This window comes from Rhineura floridana, chromosome 1, assembly GCF_030035675.1.
Source record: "Rhineura floridana isolate rRhiFlo1 chromosome 1, rRhiFlo1.hap2, whole genome shotgun sequence".
NCBI lineage: Eukaryota > Metazoa > Chordata > Lepidosauria > Squamata > Rhineuridae > Rhineura > Rhineura floridana.
In genome coordinates, this window is record NC_084480.1 from 208,111,310 (window position 1) to 208,133,325 (window position 22,016).

At 41.5% G+C, this 22,016-nt stretch overlaps 1 protein-coding gene across 1 annotated transcript in view; it reads left to right on the forward strand.

Annotated features, from left to right (window-relative positions):
- CDYL (chromodomain Y like) overlaps positions 1–22,016 on the forward strand; it is a 157,942-nt gene that overhangs the window by 42,502 nt on the left and 93,424 nt on the right. Inside the window, exon 2 of the mRNA XM_061591156.1 lies at positions 13,426–14,083. Within this exon, the coding sequence (XP_061447140.1) occupies positions 13,426–14,083 (658 nt within the window). The remainder of the gene's footprint in view (positions 1–13,425; positions 14,084–22,016) is intronic.

Here is a 22,016-nt window from a genome sequence, read left to right on the forward strand (position 1 = left end):
CCCCTGGCAGTTGTGCTGTGGTGTGCCACAGGCTACCATCTTGTCCCCCATGCTGTTTAACATCTGTATGAAATCCTTGGGAGCAGTCATCGGGAGATTTGGGGCGAGGTGTTAGCAGTATGCTGACGATACCAAGCTCTATTTCTCCGTAACATCTGAATCGGGAGAAGCCGTGCAAGCCCTTGGCTGCTGCCTGGACTCGGTGGTGGGCTGGATGACGACCAGTGAACTGAGTCTGAATCCTAGCAAGACGGAGGCACTGTGAGTTGGTGGTTCCCGAGTTTGGATAATTGGTCAGTTGCCTGCTTTGGATGGGGTTGTACTCCCTCTGAAATGGCAGGTTTGTAGTCTGAGGGTGCTCCTGGATCCATCTTTGTTGCTAAAGGCCCTGGTGACCTCCGTGGCTAGGAGTGCCTTTTACCAGCTTCGGCTAGTGAGACAGCTGTGGCCGTTTCTGGATTGGGATAGCCTGACCACTGTTGTCCACACACTGGTAACCTCTAGGCTGGATTACTGTAATGCACTCTATGTGGGGTTGCCCTTGAGGTTGGTCCAGAAGCTGCAGCTGGTGCAAAATGCGGTGGCGAGACTGCTCACTGGAGCAGGGTATTGCCAACATGTCACCCCACTGCTGAAAGAGTTGCACTGGCTGCCCATTTGCTACTGGGCCAAGTTCAAAGTTCTAGTTTTGGCGTACAAAGCCCTATACAGCTTGGGACCAGGATGCCTGAAAGACCATCTTATCCCTTATATACCCAGCCAATGCAGGTGAGGGCCTCCTGCAGATACTACCTTATCAGGAGGTCCGTTCTGCACAACATAGGAAACGGACCTTTAGTGTGGCAGCACCTACCCTGTGGAATTCCCTCCCCTTAAATATTAAGCAGGCGCCATCTCTGTTATCTTTTCGGCACCTTTTGAAGACTTTCCTCTTTCAACAAGCCTTTTAAGTTGAGACCTATCCCAGTCTGCTTCTGTGTTGGAATTGCTTTTTAATATGTTTTTTAAAAAACCTGTTTTTTTAAACAATATTTTTTTAACCTTTTTAAAGATGTCTTTAAAGCTTTTTAAAAATGTTTTTAAAGTTGTTTTGTTTTAATGTATTTTAAGGTCTGTTCTTACAATGTTTTAGTGTTTTTAGTGCTTTTGTTTGCCACCCTGGGCTCCTACTGGGAGAAAGGGTGGGATATAAATCAAACAAACAAAATCTGTAATAAAGTGACCGTTACTGGATTCTTCTCCTTCAGTCCTGTAACTAAGAAAAATGTAAGTGTATGACTTGTTCTGCAGTTTACATAGAAGAACCTTCTAAATAACTTAATAGCCTTAATTTTAAGAGTACAGTGAGATGGGTGGAATTATAGTGATATAAGTTCAACTGCCTGAATGCTGCTGTAATGGCTCTGCTGTGTATTAAGCATCTCCAGCCGTTTTAGGTCTGTTTCCATTTTGCAGTGTTGTATCTAAACGTTGTTCATTGAAATATTAAGTTGAAAATCATGACTTTTTATAGATGAGGCTTCCACATTATTCACCATGGTGACTATGCTGTTGCCTGCTGGTGAATGTGACTGAGCCCTAACCTTCCTCCTGTCACAACTATAAGGTGGTCAGGGGTCATCCCTGTAGTTGTGCAGCAATCCCTGCTCAGTCTGCATTTCCAAGGTTGTGAGCGAGGCTGGGGCATTCTTGTTTGCTGTGCAGCTATGGTGCCCAGCAGTGTCTCGGCAGTGCAGCACTAAACCAGCAAGCCCCCTCCCTTTCCTTAGATAAGTGGAGAAAAGCAAAGAATTTCCCCTGATCTTGTGCATAAGTAAGGTCACCTGTATGTATTTGCAATCTGACCCTTTTAAAAAATACATGGGAATAGTATTTGGGAAATCATTAACCCATACAATTGCTGCCCCTGATCTCCCACACGCAGACACAAAGGGGAGAAAGAATTGTACTTTCACTTTGTGTAAGAGAATCACTTCCACCAGTATAAATCTGTCAAATTATTGAGGTCTTATATTAAGGCCCCACTCTGTCATCCTATAGTTTTGAAAAGTGGTGGGTAAGCATGAAGGACAGGGCTTTTTCTGTGATGCCAAGGCAAAAGAAATGTCCTTCCAAAAGAAGTTAATATAGCCTCATTGCTGCATTCAGCTCTCTGTTGTATTATCTGCTTTGTCATTTTTATTTATAGTTTCAGTATGCTGTTTTATTGTGTTTTAGTTGTTTTTAAATTCATAATATTTTATTTTTTGCTACCTTGAATAAAATGTTTAGAAAGGTAGGATTTAAGTGTAATAAATAAATAAGACTGCTTTTTAATTGATAGTGTTCCCAAAGCAGATGAGGAGAACTTGCTTTATAGTTTTTATTCAATCTAGATTTCTAAGGATGTGTATGCTCATCCTGTGGAACACTGAATTTAGCTGATTTGACTCGGAGCAGTTGGGAAAGGGTTGAACTGCTTTCAAGAATTAATGCAATCTCCCGGATGTATATGCATAAGATTTAAGACCTTATGTTCATGTATAAGAGCTGAATATAGAGAAGTCCTTGATGGGAGGGACTCTCATTTGAAACTAGAACTTAAGTCCCTTGAGTATTTTTTCTAAACTGCACACTATATGATAATGGTTTATCAGTGGCTTCTCTCTGGCATTTCTTAAGTAGTGGGGGAAAACTGATCAAATTCCCAGAATGCTTTTCACCAAAATGTAAAAAAAAAAAAAGTTTGTAAGAGTAGCTTTAAAACAAAATATTGGAGCTTAAATATTCAATTTCTTGTTTAAAATCTTTGCCAGGAATCAAATGAGTACCTAAACCTGGATGGCAGACCCTTTCCCTCTGTTGTTTCAAGGTTCTAAATAATTTTTAAAAATACATTTCCAAAGTCAGTTTTCACATGAGGAATGTCTCTTACCAATTTGCAACTATGTTTGCAATATAAAGAAATGTGTAGAAATGAGACCCCCTTCAAAAAATGGCTGACCATTTAAAATAAATCCGGTTTAACAGTAGAGATTTGTATGAAGTCCATTTTAAAGCATAGAAATTAAAAACTTGCCGCATTCCACATCTGAAAAATATAAAATTCCTTTCATGTATACATTCACACACACACACCGTTTGCTGGACATTACCAAATTGGTTAGGGCCATTCTTCAATATATGTTGTGCGCATTTTAATGCTGAATGGGCAGCCAGATTCATTCCTTGTTACCTCACTTTCTGCTGTTAATTTAGCGTGTTCTTTCAGATTCTTATCCTGTCACTTACAAGATGACTGAATCTCATAATTTCAAACATGTTCTGTTTCATGCCAATCTCAGTAGATTAATTTCTGTGGGTAAGGTAGGAGGATATTAGATTTTGATGGGCTTGTCTTCTACATATATATTTACCCATAAGCCAATGCAGTAAGCAGGGTTGATTTGATTTAAATAAAATTGATTTAAATCAGTTCTCTGAAGAACTCAATTTTAATTATTTAAATCACAGTTTAGAACTAGTGAGGAAGATTCTATTTAATCATCACTTTTAAAAGTACATTATTGTTTAATATAATCTTTATACATATTCAGAGATGTAGGTTTCATTGGGGTTGTTATTGTTATATGCCTTCAAGTAGATTACAATTTATGGCGACCCTATGAATCAGCGACCTCCAATAGCATCTGTTATAAACCACCCTGTTCAGGTCTGTGGTTTCCTTTATGGAATCAATCCATCTCTTGTTTGGTCTTCCTCTTTTTCTACTCCCTTCTTTTTCCCCCAGCATTATTGTTTTTTCTAGTGAATTATGTCTTCTCACTATGTGCCCAAAGTATGATAACCTCAGTTTCATCATTTTAGCTTCTAGTGATAGTTATGGTTTAATTTGTTCTAACACCCAATTATTTGTCTTTCTCGCAGTCCATGGTATGTGCAAAGCTCTCCTCCAACACCACATTTCAAATGAATTGATTTTTCTCTTATCCACTTTTTTCACTGTCTAACTTTCACATCCATACATAGAGATCTGTGAATGTTCCTGACTTTAGAGTTCAGTGATACATCTTTGCATATGAGGACCTTTTCTAGTTCTCTCATAGCTGCCCTCCCCAATCCTAGCCTTCTTCTGATGTCTTGACTATTGTCTCCATTTTGGTTAATGACTGTGTCAAGGTATTGATAATCCTTGACAAGTTCAGTGTCCTCGTTGTCAACTTTAAAGTTACATAAATCTTCTGTTGTCATTACTTTAGTCTTGATGTTCAGCTGTTGTCCTGCTTTTGTGCTTTCCTCTAACTTTCATCAGCATTCGTTTCAAATCATTACTGGTTTCTGCTAGTAGTATGATATCGTCTGCATATCTTAAATTATTGATATTTCTCCCTCCAGTTTTCAGACCTCCTTCATCTTGGTCCAATTCCACTTTCTGTATGTTAGGTTCTGCATATAGATTAAACAAATAGGGTGATAAAATACAGCCCTGTCTCACACCCTTTCCGGTGGGGAACCAATCTATTTCTCCTTATTCTGTCCTTACAGTAGCCTCTTGTGCAGAGTATAGGTTGTGCCATCAGAAAAAGTGCCCTAAACATAGTCTGCCTCATCTCACTCCCGGACTGGATTGCCGCGTCCAGTGGGGTCACCACTTAGCGGTCGCAGAAAACAATTGAATTTTGGATCATGGAATATATGGACATTGCTGGACAATACAGATAGTGAACGTCCTGAACAGAGGACTACCATCATCACAAGGGAGTTGAGACGTTTTAATATTGACATAGCATCACTCCAAGAAACTCGAAGAGCAGGAGAAGGATAACTGAAGGAAGAAAAAGGAGGTTATACCTTCTTCTGGAAAGGACTGCCTGAACAAGAATGACAAATACATGGGGTAGGCTTTGCTATTAAAGATAATCTTGTGAAGCTCTTGTCAGAAGTTCCTATTGACATTAATGAATGACTCTCAACTCTCCGGTTAAAACTTGCCAAAAACCAGCAGGCAACTATTCTAAGTGCTTACCAACATTAGATTCTGATGAAGACATCAAGGAAAATTTTTATAACCAGCTGGACACCATCTTATCAGAGATACCTAAGGAGGATAAAATTATCCTCTTGGGTGATTTCAATGCAAGAGTTGGGCGTGATTTTGTATGGCCAGAAACCATTGGGAAAGAAGGAGTTGGCAACCTGAATAGCAGCAACCTGAATGGCATTCTACTTCTGACTGAATGTGCAGACCATAATCTTATTACAATCACACTCTTTTTTGTCAGAAAAATTTAAAACATATGGAAGCACCCTCGGTCAAAACACTGGCATCTCCTGGATTACTTAATTTGCCGTGCCAGAGATCGTCGTGATGTACTCCTCACTAGGGCCATGACAGGTGCTCATGACTGCTGGACAGATCACATTTTGTTCCTCAATGTAGGCTCCAAGGAAGAAAACCAAGGGATATGATGAACATTCATGCCCTTCAAGATCCTATTAAATGAGCCTGCTTTCAAACAACTGTCAAGAAACATCTACCAACGGAACTCCCTGAAAATGTCGAGGAACACTGGATTAAACTGAAGACATCCATTATTGCAGCAGGTGAACAAACTATTGGATACCAAACTAAGAAACATTAGGATTGGTTTGATGAGAATGATAGTGAGATTGAAAATAACATCGACAAGAAAAGGGAAGCCATCCAGATATGGCAGAAAGACATTAACTGTGCTGCTAAGAAAAAAATCTATGCCAGTGCAAAGGCTGAGGTTCAAAGAAAAACTAGAGAACTTAAGAACGCCTGGTGGATAAAGAAAGCTCAAGAAATCCAACACTTTGCAGATGCTCACAGTGCACGGGGCTTTTTTAATGCCACAAAGGCCATCTATGGACCAACAAATTACGGTACAAATCCCTTATGTTCAGTGGATGGTAGCAAATTTCTTAAGGATAAATACTCTGTTGCACTGCGCTGGAAAGAGCAGTACCACGACCTCCTTAATCGTAACTCTATTGCGGCTGATGAGGTCTTCTCGCAAATTCCACAACAACAAACTAGAGACAGGCTTGCAGTATCCCCTAATTTGGATGAAGTCAGTAAAGTCATTAATCAAATGAAGAATAACAAAGCTAGTGGACCTGATGGGATTCCTGCTGAAGTCTTTAAAGAAGGTGGGCCTGAACTTACACAACAACTTCATAAGCTCATCAAAACAATCTGGATAAGGGAGGAGATCCCGGAAGACTTTAGGGACACCATAATTATCACCCTTTTTAAGAAGGGTGATAGAAAAGGTTGTGGGAACTATCAAGGTTTTTCTCTTCTTGCTACCATAGGTAAAATCCTTGCAAGGATCCTCGCAAATCACCTCCTGCTGATCTCAGAGGATGTCCTCCCCAAATCTCAAAATGGTTTCCGCCCTTCCAGGGGGACAGTGGACATGATCTTCACTGCATGACAGCTTCAAGAAAAATTCGGGGAGCAGAATCAACCTTTATATATGACATTTATTGATCTGACTAAGGCCTTTGATACTGTGAATTGAACTGCCCTCTGGACCATCCTTCTGAAAACTGGATGCCCTGATAAATTTGTGAATATTTTGCAACTCCTTCATGATAACATGACAGCAACTATTTTGGACAACAGTGGCTTTCAGAGCGATCCATTCAGAGTCGGTTCAGGCGTAAAACAGGGATGCGTCATTGCTCCTACCTTATTTGCTATCTTCATTGCTATGATTCTACACCTTATTGAGGGGAAACTTCCTACTGGTGTGGAAATCATATATCGAACAGATGGAAAGCTTTTTAATCTCAGTAGGCTGAAAGCAAAAAGTAAGGTAATGTCAACCTCTGTTGTAGAACTTCAATATGCCAATGATAATGTAGTCTCCGCACATTCAGAGAAAGATCTTCAAACTATCCTAAATGTCTTTGCAGAAGCATATGGAAAGCTTGGGCTCTCACTTAATATTAAAAAACCCAAAGTGCGTCATCAACAGGTGCGAACTAGTCCCTCTGTAGCACCATCAATCCAGTTTAATGGTGTGACGTTGGAGAACGTTGATCACTTCCCCTATCTCAGCAGCCATCTCTCTGTAAAAGCTGACATTGACACTGAAATTCAACATCGTCTGAGCTCTGCGAGTGCTGCATTCTCCCGAATGAAGCGTAGAGTGTTTGAGGATCGGGATATTCGCAGAGAGACCAAAATGCTTATTTACAAAGCCATTGTACTACTGACCTTACTGTATGCCTGTGAAACATGGACCATTTATAAACGCCACTCCCAACTTCTTGAAATATTCCATCAACACTGCCTCTGGAAAATTCTGCAAATTACTTGGGAAGACAGATGGACTAATGTTAGCGTTTTGGAAGAAGCAAAGACTACCAGTGTTGAAACAATGATCCTTCAACATCAACTTTGCTGGACTGGCCATGTTGTTCGAATGCCTAATCACCGTCTTCCAAAGCAGCTACTTTACTCCCAACTTAAGGATGGAAAACGGAACATCGGTGGACAGCAAAAGAGATTTAAAGATGTTCTTAAAGCGAATCTAAAACAATGTAACATGAATATCGACAACTGGGAAGTCTTGGCCAATGAACGTCCCAAATGGAGGTCAGCTATTATCAAAGGTGCTGTGGACTTTGAAGAAGCACAAATACAGGGCAAATGGGACAAACGAGCTAAGTGGAAGGCATGTGAAACAAATCCTCATCGCGACCATCTTCCATCTGGAAACCTATGTCCTCACTGTGGGAGGCTGTGTGGATCCAGAATTGGCCTCCACAGTCACTTACGGACCCACTGTTAAAGATCTTATCTTCGAAGACAATCTTACTCGGCCACAAGTGATCACCAATTATTATCTGAGTCTGCGTCTGAGTTGGAATTGCTTTTTAATATGCTTTTTAAACCTTTTTTTAAACAACATGCTTTTAACCGTTTCTCTTTTTTAAAAGGTGTCTTGAAAGCTTTTAAAAATGTTTTTAAAGTTGTTTTGTTTTAATGTATTTTAAGGTCTGTTTTTATGATGTTTTAAAGTGTTTTTAGTGCTTTTGTTTGCCGCCCTGGGCTCCTGGCATGAAGGGAGGATATAAATCAAATAATAAATAAATAAATAAACAACATTTAACAAAATCCTTGTACACTTTACTGATGATTTATATACAGTGTTGCAGTATCCTGCTGTTATAGGATACCAAAGAAATCTGTTACTTGAATTTATTTACTCTTATTATATACTAATACGAAAAAAATATTTTTTTCTTTCTCACTTATTGTAAATCATATACTCTGCATATTCTCTGCCTTTAGATTGCACATTAACCTACCCTTGATGATACTTATACACCAAATTTCCTACTTTGGAATATGTACTCTCCTTATTTCATCCTTTCTGGCCGAAATTGATTCCCTTTGAAACGTGCAGAGACCTTTCTTTATATTCAAATACCAATATAAACAAATTGCAAAATACACATTTTTGTTTTGTCTTTTGGGTTAAGCTATGCCATTCCACAACTTGCATATTTCTTCAAAAGGCCCATGACCTTAAGACTGATACACTGTGACCTTGAGACTGATTCACACTGGCCTTGTGACAGATTTTAGTAGATTTTTACAGTGTAAAACTTTAAACCAGGATAACGTGCTTCCTGTTTGGATAAGTTTTGTTTGGTTCTTTTATATGGGAGACATACAGTCGGCATATATGTAAGAAAAATGGCCAGTTGGCTACAGCACCCCTTGGGTTATACACACCTGCTTATACAAGTACAAATTGACATCTGAATTGCGTCAGATCAGAGATTTTATAATTAATTTAGAAGAAGAAAATTATTTTTGTTGTTGCTATTGGTATTCACAAACCCTTTGAGTTTATCTATCAGTAGCTCTTGATCTGCTTTCTGTCCGCTGACCTATAGGTCTTGTACTCTGACATTGAAAGATTCTTAGTGTTGTATCCAGGGCTGTGGAGTCGGTACGCCAAACCTTCGACTCAGACTCCTCTATTTTTCTACTGTCCAACTCCAACTCCACCCAAAATTACTTCCAACTCCACAGCCCTGGAAAGGGCTGTAAATGTCTTTTTAAATTTGGAAGCTCTCGTAGGACCATTTTTATCGCTGCCTGAATATGCGCTGATCTTGGCATCACAGCATTTGTCTTCATCTGGGTCCTGTGTCATACACTGACACACAAAATGTTTTCCATCTTGAGTTATGGTGAAATGCTCAAATACAGCTGACTTCATGGGAAGCTTCTTTGACATTTTGAATTTATATTTTAAAAAATTTGTCAATCAAAATTTATTTTGAAGTCGGAGTCGGTACATTTCTACTGACTCCACCCAAAATTGCTTCTGACTCCACGACTCCGACTCCACAGCCCTGGTTGTATCCAGCATTAGTAATACTCAGACCCACTGAAATTGATGGACATGACTAACTTAGACCTACAGAAATTAGTGGATCTACTTTGAGTAGAACTTAGTTGGATACAATCCTTTGCATCTTTGGTCTCCAAATTTGGAAAACCGAGAACTATATTTCTGCTATCTATTTTGAATCTATTGAAAATTAATTGCTGCCATGTAATTTCTACTTTTTCTAATTCTGTAACATATGCTTGGAAAACTGTTGTGTCCTCTGACTTAATATGAGCTTTGTTTTCTTTCCATATTCCATTATAGTAACTATTATGTTAGATCTTTCTTTTGACAATGTATTTTGGCATCATTAAGATACTCACAAATACATATTGTGGGAAAATGTGTAAATTGGTTTTCATCCATGTGTAAATTGGCTTTCATCCAATATCTAAATTCTCCCCAGAGGTCTGGATTTAAAAAAATATATATGCGGAACTATCTATTGCCCCAAATAATCTTAAAATATATCAAGTGAGTTTCATTTATCTGCTAGAAATGTGTTGACCTTGTGTTGTGTTTTTGGTTTTCTGCGGTTCTAAATGAATATAGAAATAGTAGTGTCATCTTGAGTGATGTGAGAAACCTGTTTTATTGAAGAGTCTGGAAAGTTTGCTTTAGAAAGTGCATATGTTTGCTATTTTATGGATGGGATAATAGTGCTTCTTGCTCATTACAATCCATTGGGAGCATATAAGAGCTCCATTTCAGATTAGTCAGGAAATGGGCCTTGTTGATGAAGATGAAGGACAACAGCAGGAGTTGGGAGCCTGTGGCCTTCCAGATGTTGCTGAACTCATAACTCCCATTTAGCCTCAGCCACCATGACCAATAGTCAGAGATTATGAGAGTTGTAGTCCAGCAGCAGTCCAGTTCCCCATCCCGGGGACAGAGCACTGTACCATCACTAGATGTTAGAATTTCTTTAATTTCTAATTTCTACTCTTATTTTATTCCATAAACACACATTTTAAATATGTGCATTTGGAACAAATTATTACCTTTTGATGTGATAATTCAAAGTGAATGGGGGAAATCAACTTACCTTGAAAGTTGGGGGGAAAACTCCTAAATGATTTCAAGGACTCTCAGTGTTTTATTTAATTAATTAATTTATTATTTGATTTATATCCTGCCCTTCCTCCCAGCAGGAGCCCAGGGTGGCAAACAGAAACGCTAAAAACACTTAAAAACATCATAAAAAGACCTTAAAATACATTAAAACAAAACGTTAAAAACATTTTTTAAAAAAGCTTTAAAAACATCTTTTTAAAAAAAGGGTTAAAACATATCATTAAAGAGAACATATTAAAAGCAATTCTAACACAGATGCAGACTGGGATAGGTCTCAACTTAAAAGGCTTGTTGAAAGAGGAGAGTCTGCAAAAGGCTCCGAAAAGATAGCAGAGATGGCGCCTGCCTAATATTTAAGGGAAGGGAATTCCACAGAGTAAGGGCCGCCACACTAAAGGTCCGTTTCCTATATTGTGCAGAAGGAACCTCCTGATAAGATGGTATCTGCAGGAGGCCCTCACCTGCAGAGCGCAGTGATCGACTGGGTATATAAGGGGTAAGACAATCTTTCAGGTATCCTGGTCCCAAGTTGTACTAAGTCCCAAGTGTTACTAATGTTTATGTACTGTCTTCTCTTCCTTATCACTTTAAAGGGTGGGAACCTTTTTTTCCTCCCCCAGTTGACAGCTGCATTACCTTACAGGAAAGTGACTTGAGGGCTGCATACTGGCAGTGGCTGGGGCCAAAACCAAAACTGGGTGGGAACACCCCTTCTCTTCTCCATCCACATACCCATTCTCAAACACCCCCCTTCACACATATACATCCTGCACAGCAGGGAGAGAGGCACAGTCAAGATTAAACCATTGTTTAAGACAAACTCAGGCTTAGCATGACATGTGAAGCAGGCCATTGTACATTATATTCAAGGAATGCTTGGCATCGTTGAAGACAAAATATGGCTTATTGTGATATGCAAATGAGGCCACACTATGAGCGAAAGAGAATATACTGGGAATTTAAATGAGGTAGGAATCAGCATAAAACATTTTTTGCTAGAAATGGATTGCTTAATACATACCATGATGTTTTTATCTGCAGTTTTTTTCAAGTTAAAATCAAGACATATTTTGTTATCCTAAAATATTGTGACACAACTTATATACAGTTAAATGCTATGGGGTTGTAGCCAGTAGTAGCTTTGCACTAGTAAAAACTGCTTCTGCTTAATATATATATGGGGCACCCTATTTCCAGAAGTCATCCCATCAACTGCAGTCCTCAGGAGACGTTTTTCAGGGGGTGCAAGGGGTTGTAGCATGTAAGGGGGGATGTGTAAGCAGAAGTGCTTTCTGCTAACATTGGATACATCCCTATAGCTTTAAGAAATTTCATTTTCTTTATCTTACAGAGGAGTATGTGGAGGGTGAAATGAGTGGTGAAAGAGTGTGAAGAACATAAGAACATAACATAAGAACATAAGAAGAGCCTGCTGGATCAGGCCAGTGGCCCATCTAGTCCAGCATCCTGTTCTCACAGTGGCCAACCAGGTGCCTGGGGGAAGCCCGCAAGCAGGACCCGAGTGCAAGAACACTCTCCCCTCCTGAGGCTTCCGGCAACTGGTTTTCAGAAGCATGCTGCCTCTGACTAGGGTGGCAGAGCACAGCCATCATGGCTAGTAGCCATTGATAGCCCTGTCCTCCATGAATTTGTCTAATCTTCTTTTAAAGCCGTCCAAGCTGGTGGCCATTACTGCATCTTGTGGGAGCAAATTCCATAGTTTAACTATGTGCTGAGTAAAGAAGTACTTCCTTTTGTCTGTCCTGAATCTTCCAACATTCAGCTTCTTTGAATGTCCACGAGTTCTAGTATTATGAGAGAGGGAGAAGAACTTTTCTCTATCCACTTTCTCAATGCCATGCATAATTTTATACACTTCTATCATGTCTCCTCTGACCTGCCTTTTCTCTAAACTAAAAAGCCCCAAATGCTGCAACCTTTCCTCATAAGGGAGTCGCTCCATCCCCTTGATCATTCTGGTTGCCCTCTTCTGAACCTTTTCTAACTCTATAATATCCTTTTTGAGATGAGGCGACCAGAACTGTACACAGTATTCCAAATGCGGCCGCACCATAGATTTATACAACGGCATTATGATATCGGCTGTTTTATTTTCAATACCTTTCCTAATTATTGCTAGCATGGAATTTGCCTTTTTCACAGCTGCCGCACACTGGGTCGACATTTTCATCGTGCTGTCCACTACAACCCCGAGGTCTCTCTCCTGGTCGGTCACCGCCAGTTCAGACCCCATGAGCGTATATGTGAAATTAAGATTTTTTGCTCCAATATGCATAATTTTACACTTGTTTATATATTTTATATTGAATTGCATTTGCCATTTATAAACCTTATGCATCCAAAAATTTCCCATCGAAAGCTCACTTTTCCCTCCATTTTACAGTTCAAATAATGGAGATGTGAATTGTCAAAGGATCTCCCAAAGTATGCTGTAGCCAAAGATAAAAGATCTGGTTTTCTGTTAGTTACTATTTCCGTCACAAACTAAGAGCTAACTCATGCATCATGGTTACTTATGTATAGTAATTGTCAAAGTGTGACTGAAGCTCAAGGAGCGTAGTAGTGCATCTAATAGCAGATTAAACATATGTGACCATGACCATGGTAAAAAAATTCTTTTACTCATCACCATGACATGTTGCTCACTTTCAGTACATGCAAACATATAAAATAATTGGAAGATGTTTAAGTTTCAGGTAATTTGATCTCATGGAGTAACAAAAAGAGATATAGTTAATTACTTTGACTGCCAGCATTTAAAGGACACAATACTATCATATAGGCAAAATAACAGCTGTTTTACTGGGTGTATTATTGCACAGTACTTCATTGTACATTTCACATGTACATTTTTAAGCTTTCACAAGCAAGTCTTCATTGCCATTTGTAATTTTTTTTTTCCCAACAGGTAGAGAAAATTGTTGACAAAAGGAAAAACAAGAAGGGGAAAACGGAATACTTAGTGCGATGGAAAGGCTATGAGAGTGAAGATGACACATGGGAGCCCGAACAACACCTTGTGAATTGTGAGGAATATATACATGAATTCAATAGACATCACAATGAAAAGCAAAAAGAAAGCACATTAACAAGGACAAACAGGACGTCTCCAAATAATGCAAGAAAACAAATTTCTAGATCTACCAATAGTTCTTTTTCAAAGACCTCAAAGTCCTTAGTTATTGGAAAGGACCATGAATCAAAAAACAACCAGTTGTTTGCTGCACAGAAGTTTCGAAAAAACAACACCCCCCTCTCTGGTAGAAAAAACATGGACCTTTCAAAGTCAGGTATCAAAATTCTTGTGCCCAAAAGCCCCATCAAGAGTCGGACAGCAGTGGATGGTTTTCAGAGTGAAAACTCTGATAAGCTGGACCACATTGAACACGACCAGGAAGATTCTGTAGCACCAGAAGTGACAGCAGAGAAACCAGTTGGAGCTTTATTAGGACCTGGAGAAGAGCGTGCTAGGATGGGCAGCAGACCAAGAATACACCCATTAGTGCCACAATTACCTGTGCCAGTAACAGCTACAATTGCATCTGCGTTAACAATCAATGGTAAAGGTAAGTGTGCATGTGTATTTGGGCAACCTTGTATTATTGTATTATTAATCGGTAGGGTAATTTTAAAAATTTAAGCAGTGACCTTTTCAGCTAATTTCTTGTAGTAGTGTGTTTTTGATTTGGAGTATTCACTGTATTAAACATGGTAAGCCATGGTTTACTGTGAACAAGCAGATCATTCTCACTTAGCTACTCTCTATAAGCAACAAACCATGACCCTTGGTTTAGTACTATATCTGAACTCCTGCTGGAAGGAAGGGCGGGGTATAAATAAAATAATAAATAAATAAATAAAATAAACTATGGATCATAGTTTGTTTCACTCAAAAAAATTTCAGCAATAACTTGTTGAGCTCATTTCTTGTAGTAGTGTGCTTTTATTTTGGAGTAGGAGGAGGCAGTATTTCCAAATACTAGTTACTAGAAACTGCAGGAGGGGAGAGTTCTCTTTGCACTCAGATCCTGCTTGTGGGTTTCCCATGGGCAACTGGTTGGCCAGTATGAGAACCAGATGCTGGACTAGATGGGCGATTGGCCTGATCCACAAGGCTCTTGTTTTATTCTTATGTAAACCATAATTGATAAGCCAAGAACAAACGTTCACTTCAGGTCATTTGCTTGGAATAAAACAAACCTTACTCCCCAGTTTAGATGTAGCACATCAAGCCAAGGTTGGTAAGTTGTTGTTTCCATATGTGAGTGAGGAGGAGTGAAGCTGTGTTGATGGTAAACCATTAACTAAGGCTTACAGTGATATGGAAGTGCACCCATTGTTTTACATTACTTAGTGTGTGTTTTGTAGCTTTTAGCAATTAAGAAACACTTGTTTGCCAATTTATAGTTCTTTTTCTGAAATTCTTGCAGCTGACATTTTCAAAATAGGTTATATTTGTGCCTTGTCATTGAGTTTACCATTCACTAATACAGGAATACCCCAATTTATGTACCTTCGTTTAACGGACCCTCGCGATAACGGGCATGCTCCATATGCCACCATACCCCGCTTAATGTATGCGCGCTTTGCAATTATGGACGCTTAATGGCATGACGCCACTGACATCTAGTGGCAATTGCTGTGCAGTACATGCATAGATAATTGCTTCACTTTAAGTACATTTTCACTTTACATACATGCTCCGGTCCCATTGCGTATGTTAATGTGAGGTATTCCTGTATTACATTATTGCTTTGTGTTGCTTGCATTTCTTGAAATTAGGCCAAAATAAGCAATGTTTCATGGATGTTAGGAATTAGTGATAGAATTCACGAACATTTTGCTAGGAAACAAGTCATATTCTCACTTTTCACTTTCAGATTTATGCATCTGTTTTTGTGAATTATTCCTTGAAATAATCCCACTGAAATTTTAATAGCTCTTCAGTCATCCTTTCCTTTGTGAGATTGGTTTTATGCTGTGCTGAGCTAGATGTTAGCTCTCAGGAAGGTTCTGAAAGGTTCCTTCTGACTGGTGCCTAAGGGAGGCTACCTAAGCAGGGTTCCATTGCTTGCAACTGATGCTATTCTCTCTGAGGAGAGACGAAACTTCATCCAACTACCTCCTGTGAGCATAAAAGGGTGTACGTGGCTGTAACCTTCTCTGTGGCTGGGTTGCTACGGCTGGCGTTCTTCATCACGGCCGGTGCCTTTTCGTTGCTGCTGCGGTTGTGCTTCCATCCCGGCGTGAGCTGACTCCTCCGGCGTTGTGGCTGTTGTGGCTCGGGGCTTTGCTGCAGCCTGCGGCTGCTGCTGCATTCTTTGCTGTGGCTCGCCGCCCCACCTGTCGCTTGCTGTTGTGGTCGAGACGCCATCGCGTGCGACCTGTGTCATCTTATGTCGCCGCCGCGGCCGCCTGCTTGCTTGCTTATTGTGGGGGTTGTACCGCCCCCAGGGCCTGTTTGTCCTTCTTTCACCACGGCTGTTCCCTGCCTGCTTGCCTGGACTTCCTGCTTGCGTGCTGCGGCCGCCGTTACGGGTTGGTCGCTGCTAGAACACCGGGGCATTGTGGCCCTGTGTTGTTATCATCGTACCTATTGCCTGGTGTCACCGTTGCTGCTGTGGGTCGTCCTGCTCGTGGGGTGCGCTGCTGATGAGACGCTGTCTACATCGTCGTCGTGCTGTTGCCGCTGCCGTTACTTGCCAGCTTGTGCCGGCTGGGACTTTGTCGCTGTGACCCGGACCAAGAATTCCACGGACTTGTCATTACAGCTTCAATGCTTTTGCTTTTGCTTATGATCTATCATTGTGGCCGGCTGCGATTACCATTCTGGCCGGCTATCACAACTCAGGTGCTGCTTTAAACTGGTGTATGTATGGATGTATGGGTGTATGAATGTGTGAATATGTATGAATGTGAATTGGGTTGAATTGTATTGCTTTAGTTAGTTAATTTAATTCAAATTTAGTTTAATTAGTTTAATTAATTAATTGGTTTAATTATTTAACTTAAGTTAGTAAAAACTGCTGCTATAGGGTACGGAGGCGGGTCTCCAGAATAATTTTATTAGGGTGGGTGGCCTGTTGACAAGCAGATAGGGATAGAGGCATGTGCAAGCCAGGGAGGGAGGCGGGGGGCCAAGTTATAGGAAACTTGGGCGGCAGGTGCTGGAAGGGTGCTGCTGGCAGACCATGCCGGAATAGGGGAACACGGGACAGATGCATTATATCTATCCCATGTTCTGGGTCTGCTCAGAACCAGACGAAAACTGGGGGACGCAAGGTTCCTACCGACCTTCGACTGCTGTTATGTAATGCCAGGTCTGTGGCTCAGAAAACCTCGCTCATCCATGATATGATCTTGGATGGGCGCGCAGACCTGGCATGTATTACGGAGACTTGGCTGGACGAAGCCTCTGCTCCAATTCTTGAGGCCATGTGTCCGCCAGGTTTCTGTTATGCACAGCAGCCGAGGGTGGGAAGGCGGGGAGAGGGTGTGGCAGTCATCTATCAAGAGTCCTTGGTTTTCGCCAGACCTCCTCTCCATAGGACTCAATTTGTTGATTGTATGTACTGGAGGCTGGGGCCGAAGGGCAGTTTAGGGATCTTGCTGGTGTACCGCCCACCCCGCTGCACAGCAGATTCCCTGGCTGAGGTGCTGGAGGTGGTCTCGGCTGTACGGGCATTGTCCCCAGAGCTGTTAGTGCTGGGTGACTTTAACGTGCATGCTGAGGCTGCTCTCATAGGAGTCCCTCGGGATTTCCTGGAAACCATGGCTTCCTGGGAACTGTACCTAAGTAATACTGGGCCCACCCATGTAGCCGGTCATGCTCTCGACCTTGTGTTTGTCCTGGGAGAGGAGAGAAGTGGTCTGAAGTTGGGAGTGATTCACGCCACTCCTGTGTCATGGTCAGACCACTACCTGGTAAACATGGACTTCTCGATGCCATGCCCCCTCCGCAGGGGTGAAGGACCTATTAAAATGGTCCGCCCCAGGCGCCTGATGGATCCGGATGGATTACTGACTGCGCTTGGGGAATTGGAACCTGCCGAAGGTCGCCCGGTCGAAACCCTGGTGAAGGAGTGGAACGTGGGGATCACCAGGGCATTAGACCGGGTGGCTCCGAAACGTCCTCTCCCCCTGAATAGAACTCAGCTAGCACCATGGTATACACCGCGGTTGCGAAGTCTGAGACAGGAGGTGAGACGACTAGAGCGCCGGTGGCGGAAATCTCGCTCCGAAGATGTCCGGACACAGGTTAGAGCAGCAGTAGCTGCCTACCAAGTGGCAATAAAGGCAGGAAAGAAGGCTTTCTTTGCTGCCTCTATTGCGTCTGCAGAATGCTGTCCCAGGAGGCTGTTCCAGGTGGTCCGAAGCCTGGTCGGTCCAGTTGCTCAGGAACCCATGGAACAGTCAAAGGCCTCCTGTGACTTATTAGCAAAGCACTTCGCTGATAAAATCGAACACTTACGGAGCTCGATCCCGTGCGCCGTGGACACAGTGGATGAACCAGAGTTGGCCAGTTGCATGCCGGTAAATTGGGGTCGGTTTCGGCTTCTCCCTTCTGAGGAAGTGGACAAGGTGCTTTCATCTGTGAAGCCAACCACTTGTCTTACTGATCCTTGCCCTTCGTGGCTCCTTATGAGCTGCAGAGAGAAATTGGGCGAGGGGATCAAAGCGGTGGTAAACGCATCCTTGAAAGAAGGTGTGATGCCATCAGTCTTCAAGGAGGCAATTGTAAAGCCCATCTTAAAGAAGCCCTCCTTGGATTCCCAAATGTTCAATAACTTCCGCCCAATTTCGAACCTGCCATTTTTGGGCAAGGTCATTGAGCGAGTGGTGGCCAACCAGTTGTCAGCACACTTGGATGAAACGGATTATTTGGATCCATACCAATCGGGTTTCAGGACTGGTCACGGAACTGAAACAGCCTTGGTCGCTCTGGTAGATGATTTGAGGAGGGCATTAGACAGGGGAGAATTCACCTTTCTTGTCCTCCTCGATCTCTCAGTGGCTTTTGATACTGTCGACCACAGTATCCTTTTACTTCACCTGGAGGGATTGGGAATTGGAGGCACTGTATTACAGTGGTTCCATTCCTTTCTCTCCGGCAGGTACCAACAGGTAGCGTTGGGGGAAGAGGTTTCAGACCCTTGGCCTCTCAATTGTGGTGTGCCACAGGGCTCTATCCTCTCTCCCATGCTATTTAACATATATATGAAACCGCTGGGGACAATCATCAAGAGATTTGGGCTGCAGTGTCATCAATATGCGGATGACACTCAGCTCTATCTCTCGTTTAAATCTTCACCAGAGTCAGCTGTGGAGACCTTGTCCAAGTGCCTGGAATCCGTGAGTGGATGGATGGGAAGGAACAAGCTGAAGCTGAATCCTGATAAGACCGAGGTACTACTTGTGGGGGGACAAAGGAAGGTTGGGCGATATTGACCTGAAGTTCAACGGGGTGAGTCTACCCCTGAAGGACCAGGTCCGCAGCCTTGGGGTTGTGCTTGATTCCAGGCTGTCCATGGAGGCTCAGATTTCGGCAGTGAGCCGGGCAGCCTGGTATCAACTACACCTCATACAAAGGCTGCAACCCTACCTTCCTGATCACCAGCTCCCACAAGTGGTACACGCCCTGGTCACCTCTCGTTTGGACTACTGTAATGCGCTCTACGTGGGGTTACCCTTGAAAACGGTTCGGAAATTACAACTTATACAAAATGCGGCGGCTCGATTACTTACGAATAGTTGCCGCCGGGATCACATCACACCAGTGTTGTTCGATCTACACTGGCTTCCAGTTGTTTTCCGAGCCCAATTCAAGGTGTTGGTACTAACCTTTAAATCCCTACACGGTTTCGGCCCAGTTTATCTCACGGAGCGCCTTCAACGCCACCAATTATGCCGCCTGACAAGATCGGCCACACAGGGCCTTCTCTCAATCCCGCCAACAAAAACAGCCAGATTGGCGGGTACTAGAGAGAGGGCATTCTCAGTAGCGGCCCCCACTCTTTGGAACTCCCTCCCACAAGATCTCCGGCACGCCTCTTCCCTAAATGTATTTCGGAAAGCCTTAAAGACCTGGCTCTTTCAACAGGCCTTCGGGGTTTCTGGGGAGGGTTAACTGCTATAACTGTAATGCCTCCTGCCCTCTTTTAATACTGTTGTTGCAGATTTATTGATTTTACACTGTTTTATATTGTATCACTGTATTTTATTAATTGTATTTTAATGATTTTGTACGTCGCCTAGAGTGGCCATTGGCCAGATAGGCGACACAGAAATTAAATTTATTATTATTATTTATTATTATATGATATTAATTCTTTTCATGTAATCATCAGTAATTCTTCCTACCCCAACTCTCTACTGCATGTTTTTAGTTCTAAGATCATTGAGCAAGGATCTGTTTGTTTTTATCTTTTTGTGGAGTATGTGGTATTATATGTGAAGACATTGAGCAGAAACGGCTTGCCTGGTGGGGCAGAGCTGCATCACTACCTTCCCAGCAGAAGGATCACTGCTGCTTACTGGAGGGAGGGACAAGGTAGTAAGGAGGTTGGCACAGTGTGGCAGTATCAGTGAGAGGGCCAGATTGGCTCTACAGTTGCATCCACACCACACCAACCTCACCACCTTCTTGCCCTTCTCCTTCCCAGTAAGTGGCAGCAACCCTGGTGCTGGGCTGAGAAGCTAGCATTGTCAGGCCAGCCACTTCTGACATTAAAGAAACAGAGCTATAGAGAAGCTATACTTCCCGGGGCAGTTATCTGTAGTAGATGAGAGGGGCTTGCATTGCGCCTCCATCATTCTGTTTCAGCACAGGCTCCATGTTTATGTTTGAGCTGATGTTAAGGCTGCGGTCATAAGTACATTTAATAGGTAGTAAATCCATTTGAACCCAGTGGGACTTTCTTCTGAGTAAACATATATAGCATTGTGCTGTAAGTCTTTTTAAACTACTAAATCAACTTCTAGAAAATAAAGGTTGCCATTTCTTTCATGAGGAATTCCATGCTCTGATTACTACTTTGCTATAACTTTCACACTTCTTTCACAAAAAAAATTTATGTTATTCAATCAGTGCAGCAACTTTATCTTGAGTACTTAAACAGTGCAATTCTAGGCATGTTTAAATTCCATTGTGTTCAGTGGGAATCATTATCAGGTCAATGTTCATACCATTTCAGCCAAATTGCAAATTTGTAGCTGTTACCCTCTGCACACTTATTTGTGAGTAAGTTCCATCAAACTCAGTGGGACTTCATTCTGTCTATTTATTTATTTATTTATTTTATTATACTTGTATACCGCTCCATAGCCGAAGCTCTCTGGGAGGTTTACAGTAACATGTTTAAACATGCATAGGATTGAACTTCATCTTAATGACATCTTAATAACTCAGTGTTGTTATAGTGCAACAAGCCTCTGATGTTGTTGTAGCAGAAAACGTTTTGTTGCCTTGGTAACTATACATACTTGTTCTTAAGAGGAATATTTGTTTTCAGTCTTAAACTATATTTTTAGTGTATATTTTGCAGACCCAGAAAAGTAGACTGGTCAAAAGCATCCTGCTGGAATTCCACATGGAATACTGAGTCAAAACAATAGATTTTTATAGGCAAGATGTGGTGCCACAGATAATTCAACTCCATTATTTTAGAAAAGATCCAACAATTTATTAGGGTTTTCCATTAAAAATTATGCAGAGTTGAACTGCAATGTTCTCCAGTTTAATTCTCCATGTTTAAATGAAACACAAAAGTCTACGAAGTAACAATTCCAGAATCGTTATCACCTCCCAGAGACAGTATTTAAATTACAGTTCCCAAAGCAATTGTTGAAGTCCTGCCTATTTTATTGTAATACGAGACAAGCAGCTGATAGCTGATTGACTAAACATGTTGTGATCTGTTATTGTTATAAACAACAATAATGCTTAATTTTTATAAAGTGTTTTCAAGTGATCATAATGCTATCTATCTCCTCCTGTTCAGGCTGCTTGATTCTGTCCCCCCACTCTCCAGTTCTCAGTTTTTTCCTCTCTGTATTTCACTATTATGGGAATGTTTTGGGGTTCCCATCCTTAAGAGTTCTTTCCCCTGCAGATATTTTAATAATTTATTTATTATTTAGGTTAACCCAAATCTGCCGTGATTTCTCCCTTGTGTGTGTGTCAGTGGTGCAAAATGTCCTGCAAAAGAACTGATATTAGTATACAAGTATATACCTATTTTTATTTATTTTATTTATTTGCTACATATATATCCCATCTTTCCTCAAAGAAGCTCAGTTTTGTCCCCTAAAACAACCCCCTGAGGTGGGTTACTGACAGATAGCGATTGGACCAACATCACCCAATGAGCTTCTTAACATTTGCACAATGCTTTTGAGTGTTCAAAGCACTTCACATGTATTATATAAGGCAAGTGAGCATTATTCCCATATTGTAAGTTGCTCTGAGAATTTTTTTTAGTAAGTGGCAAATAAATACAA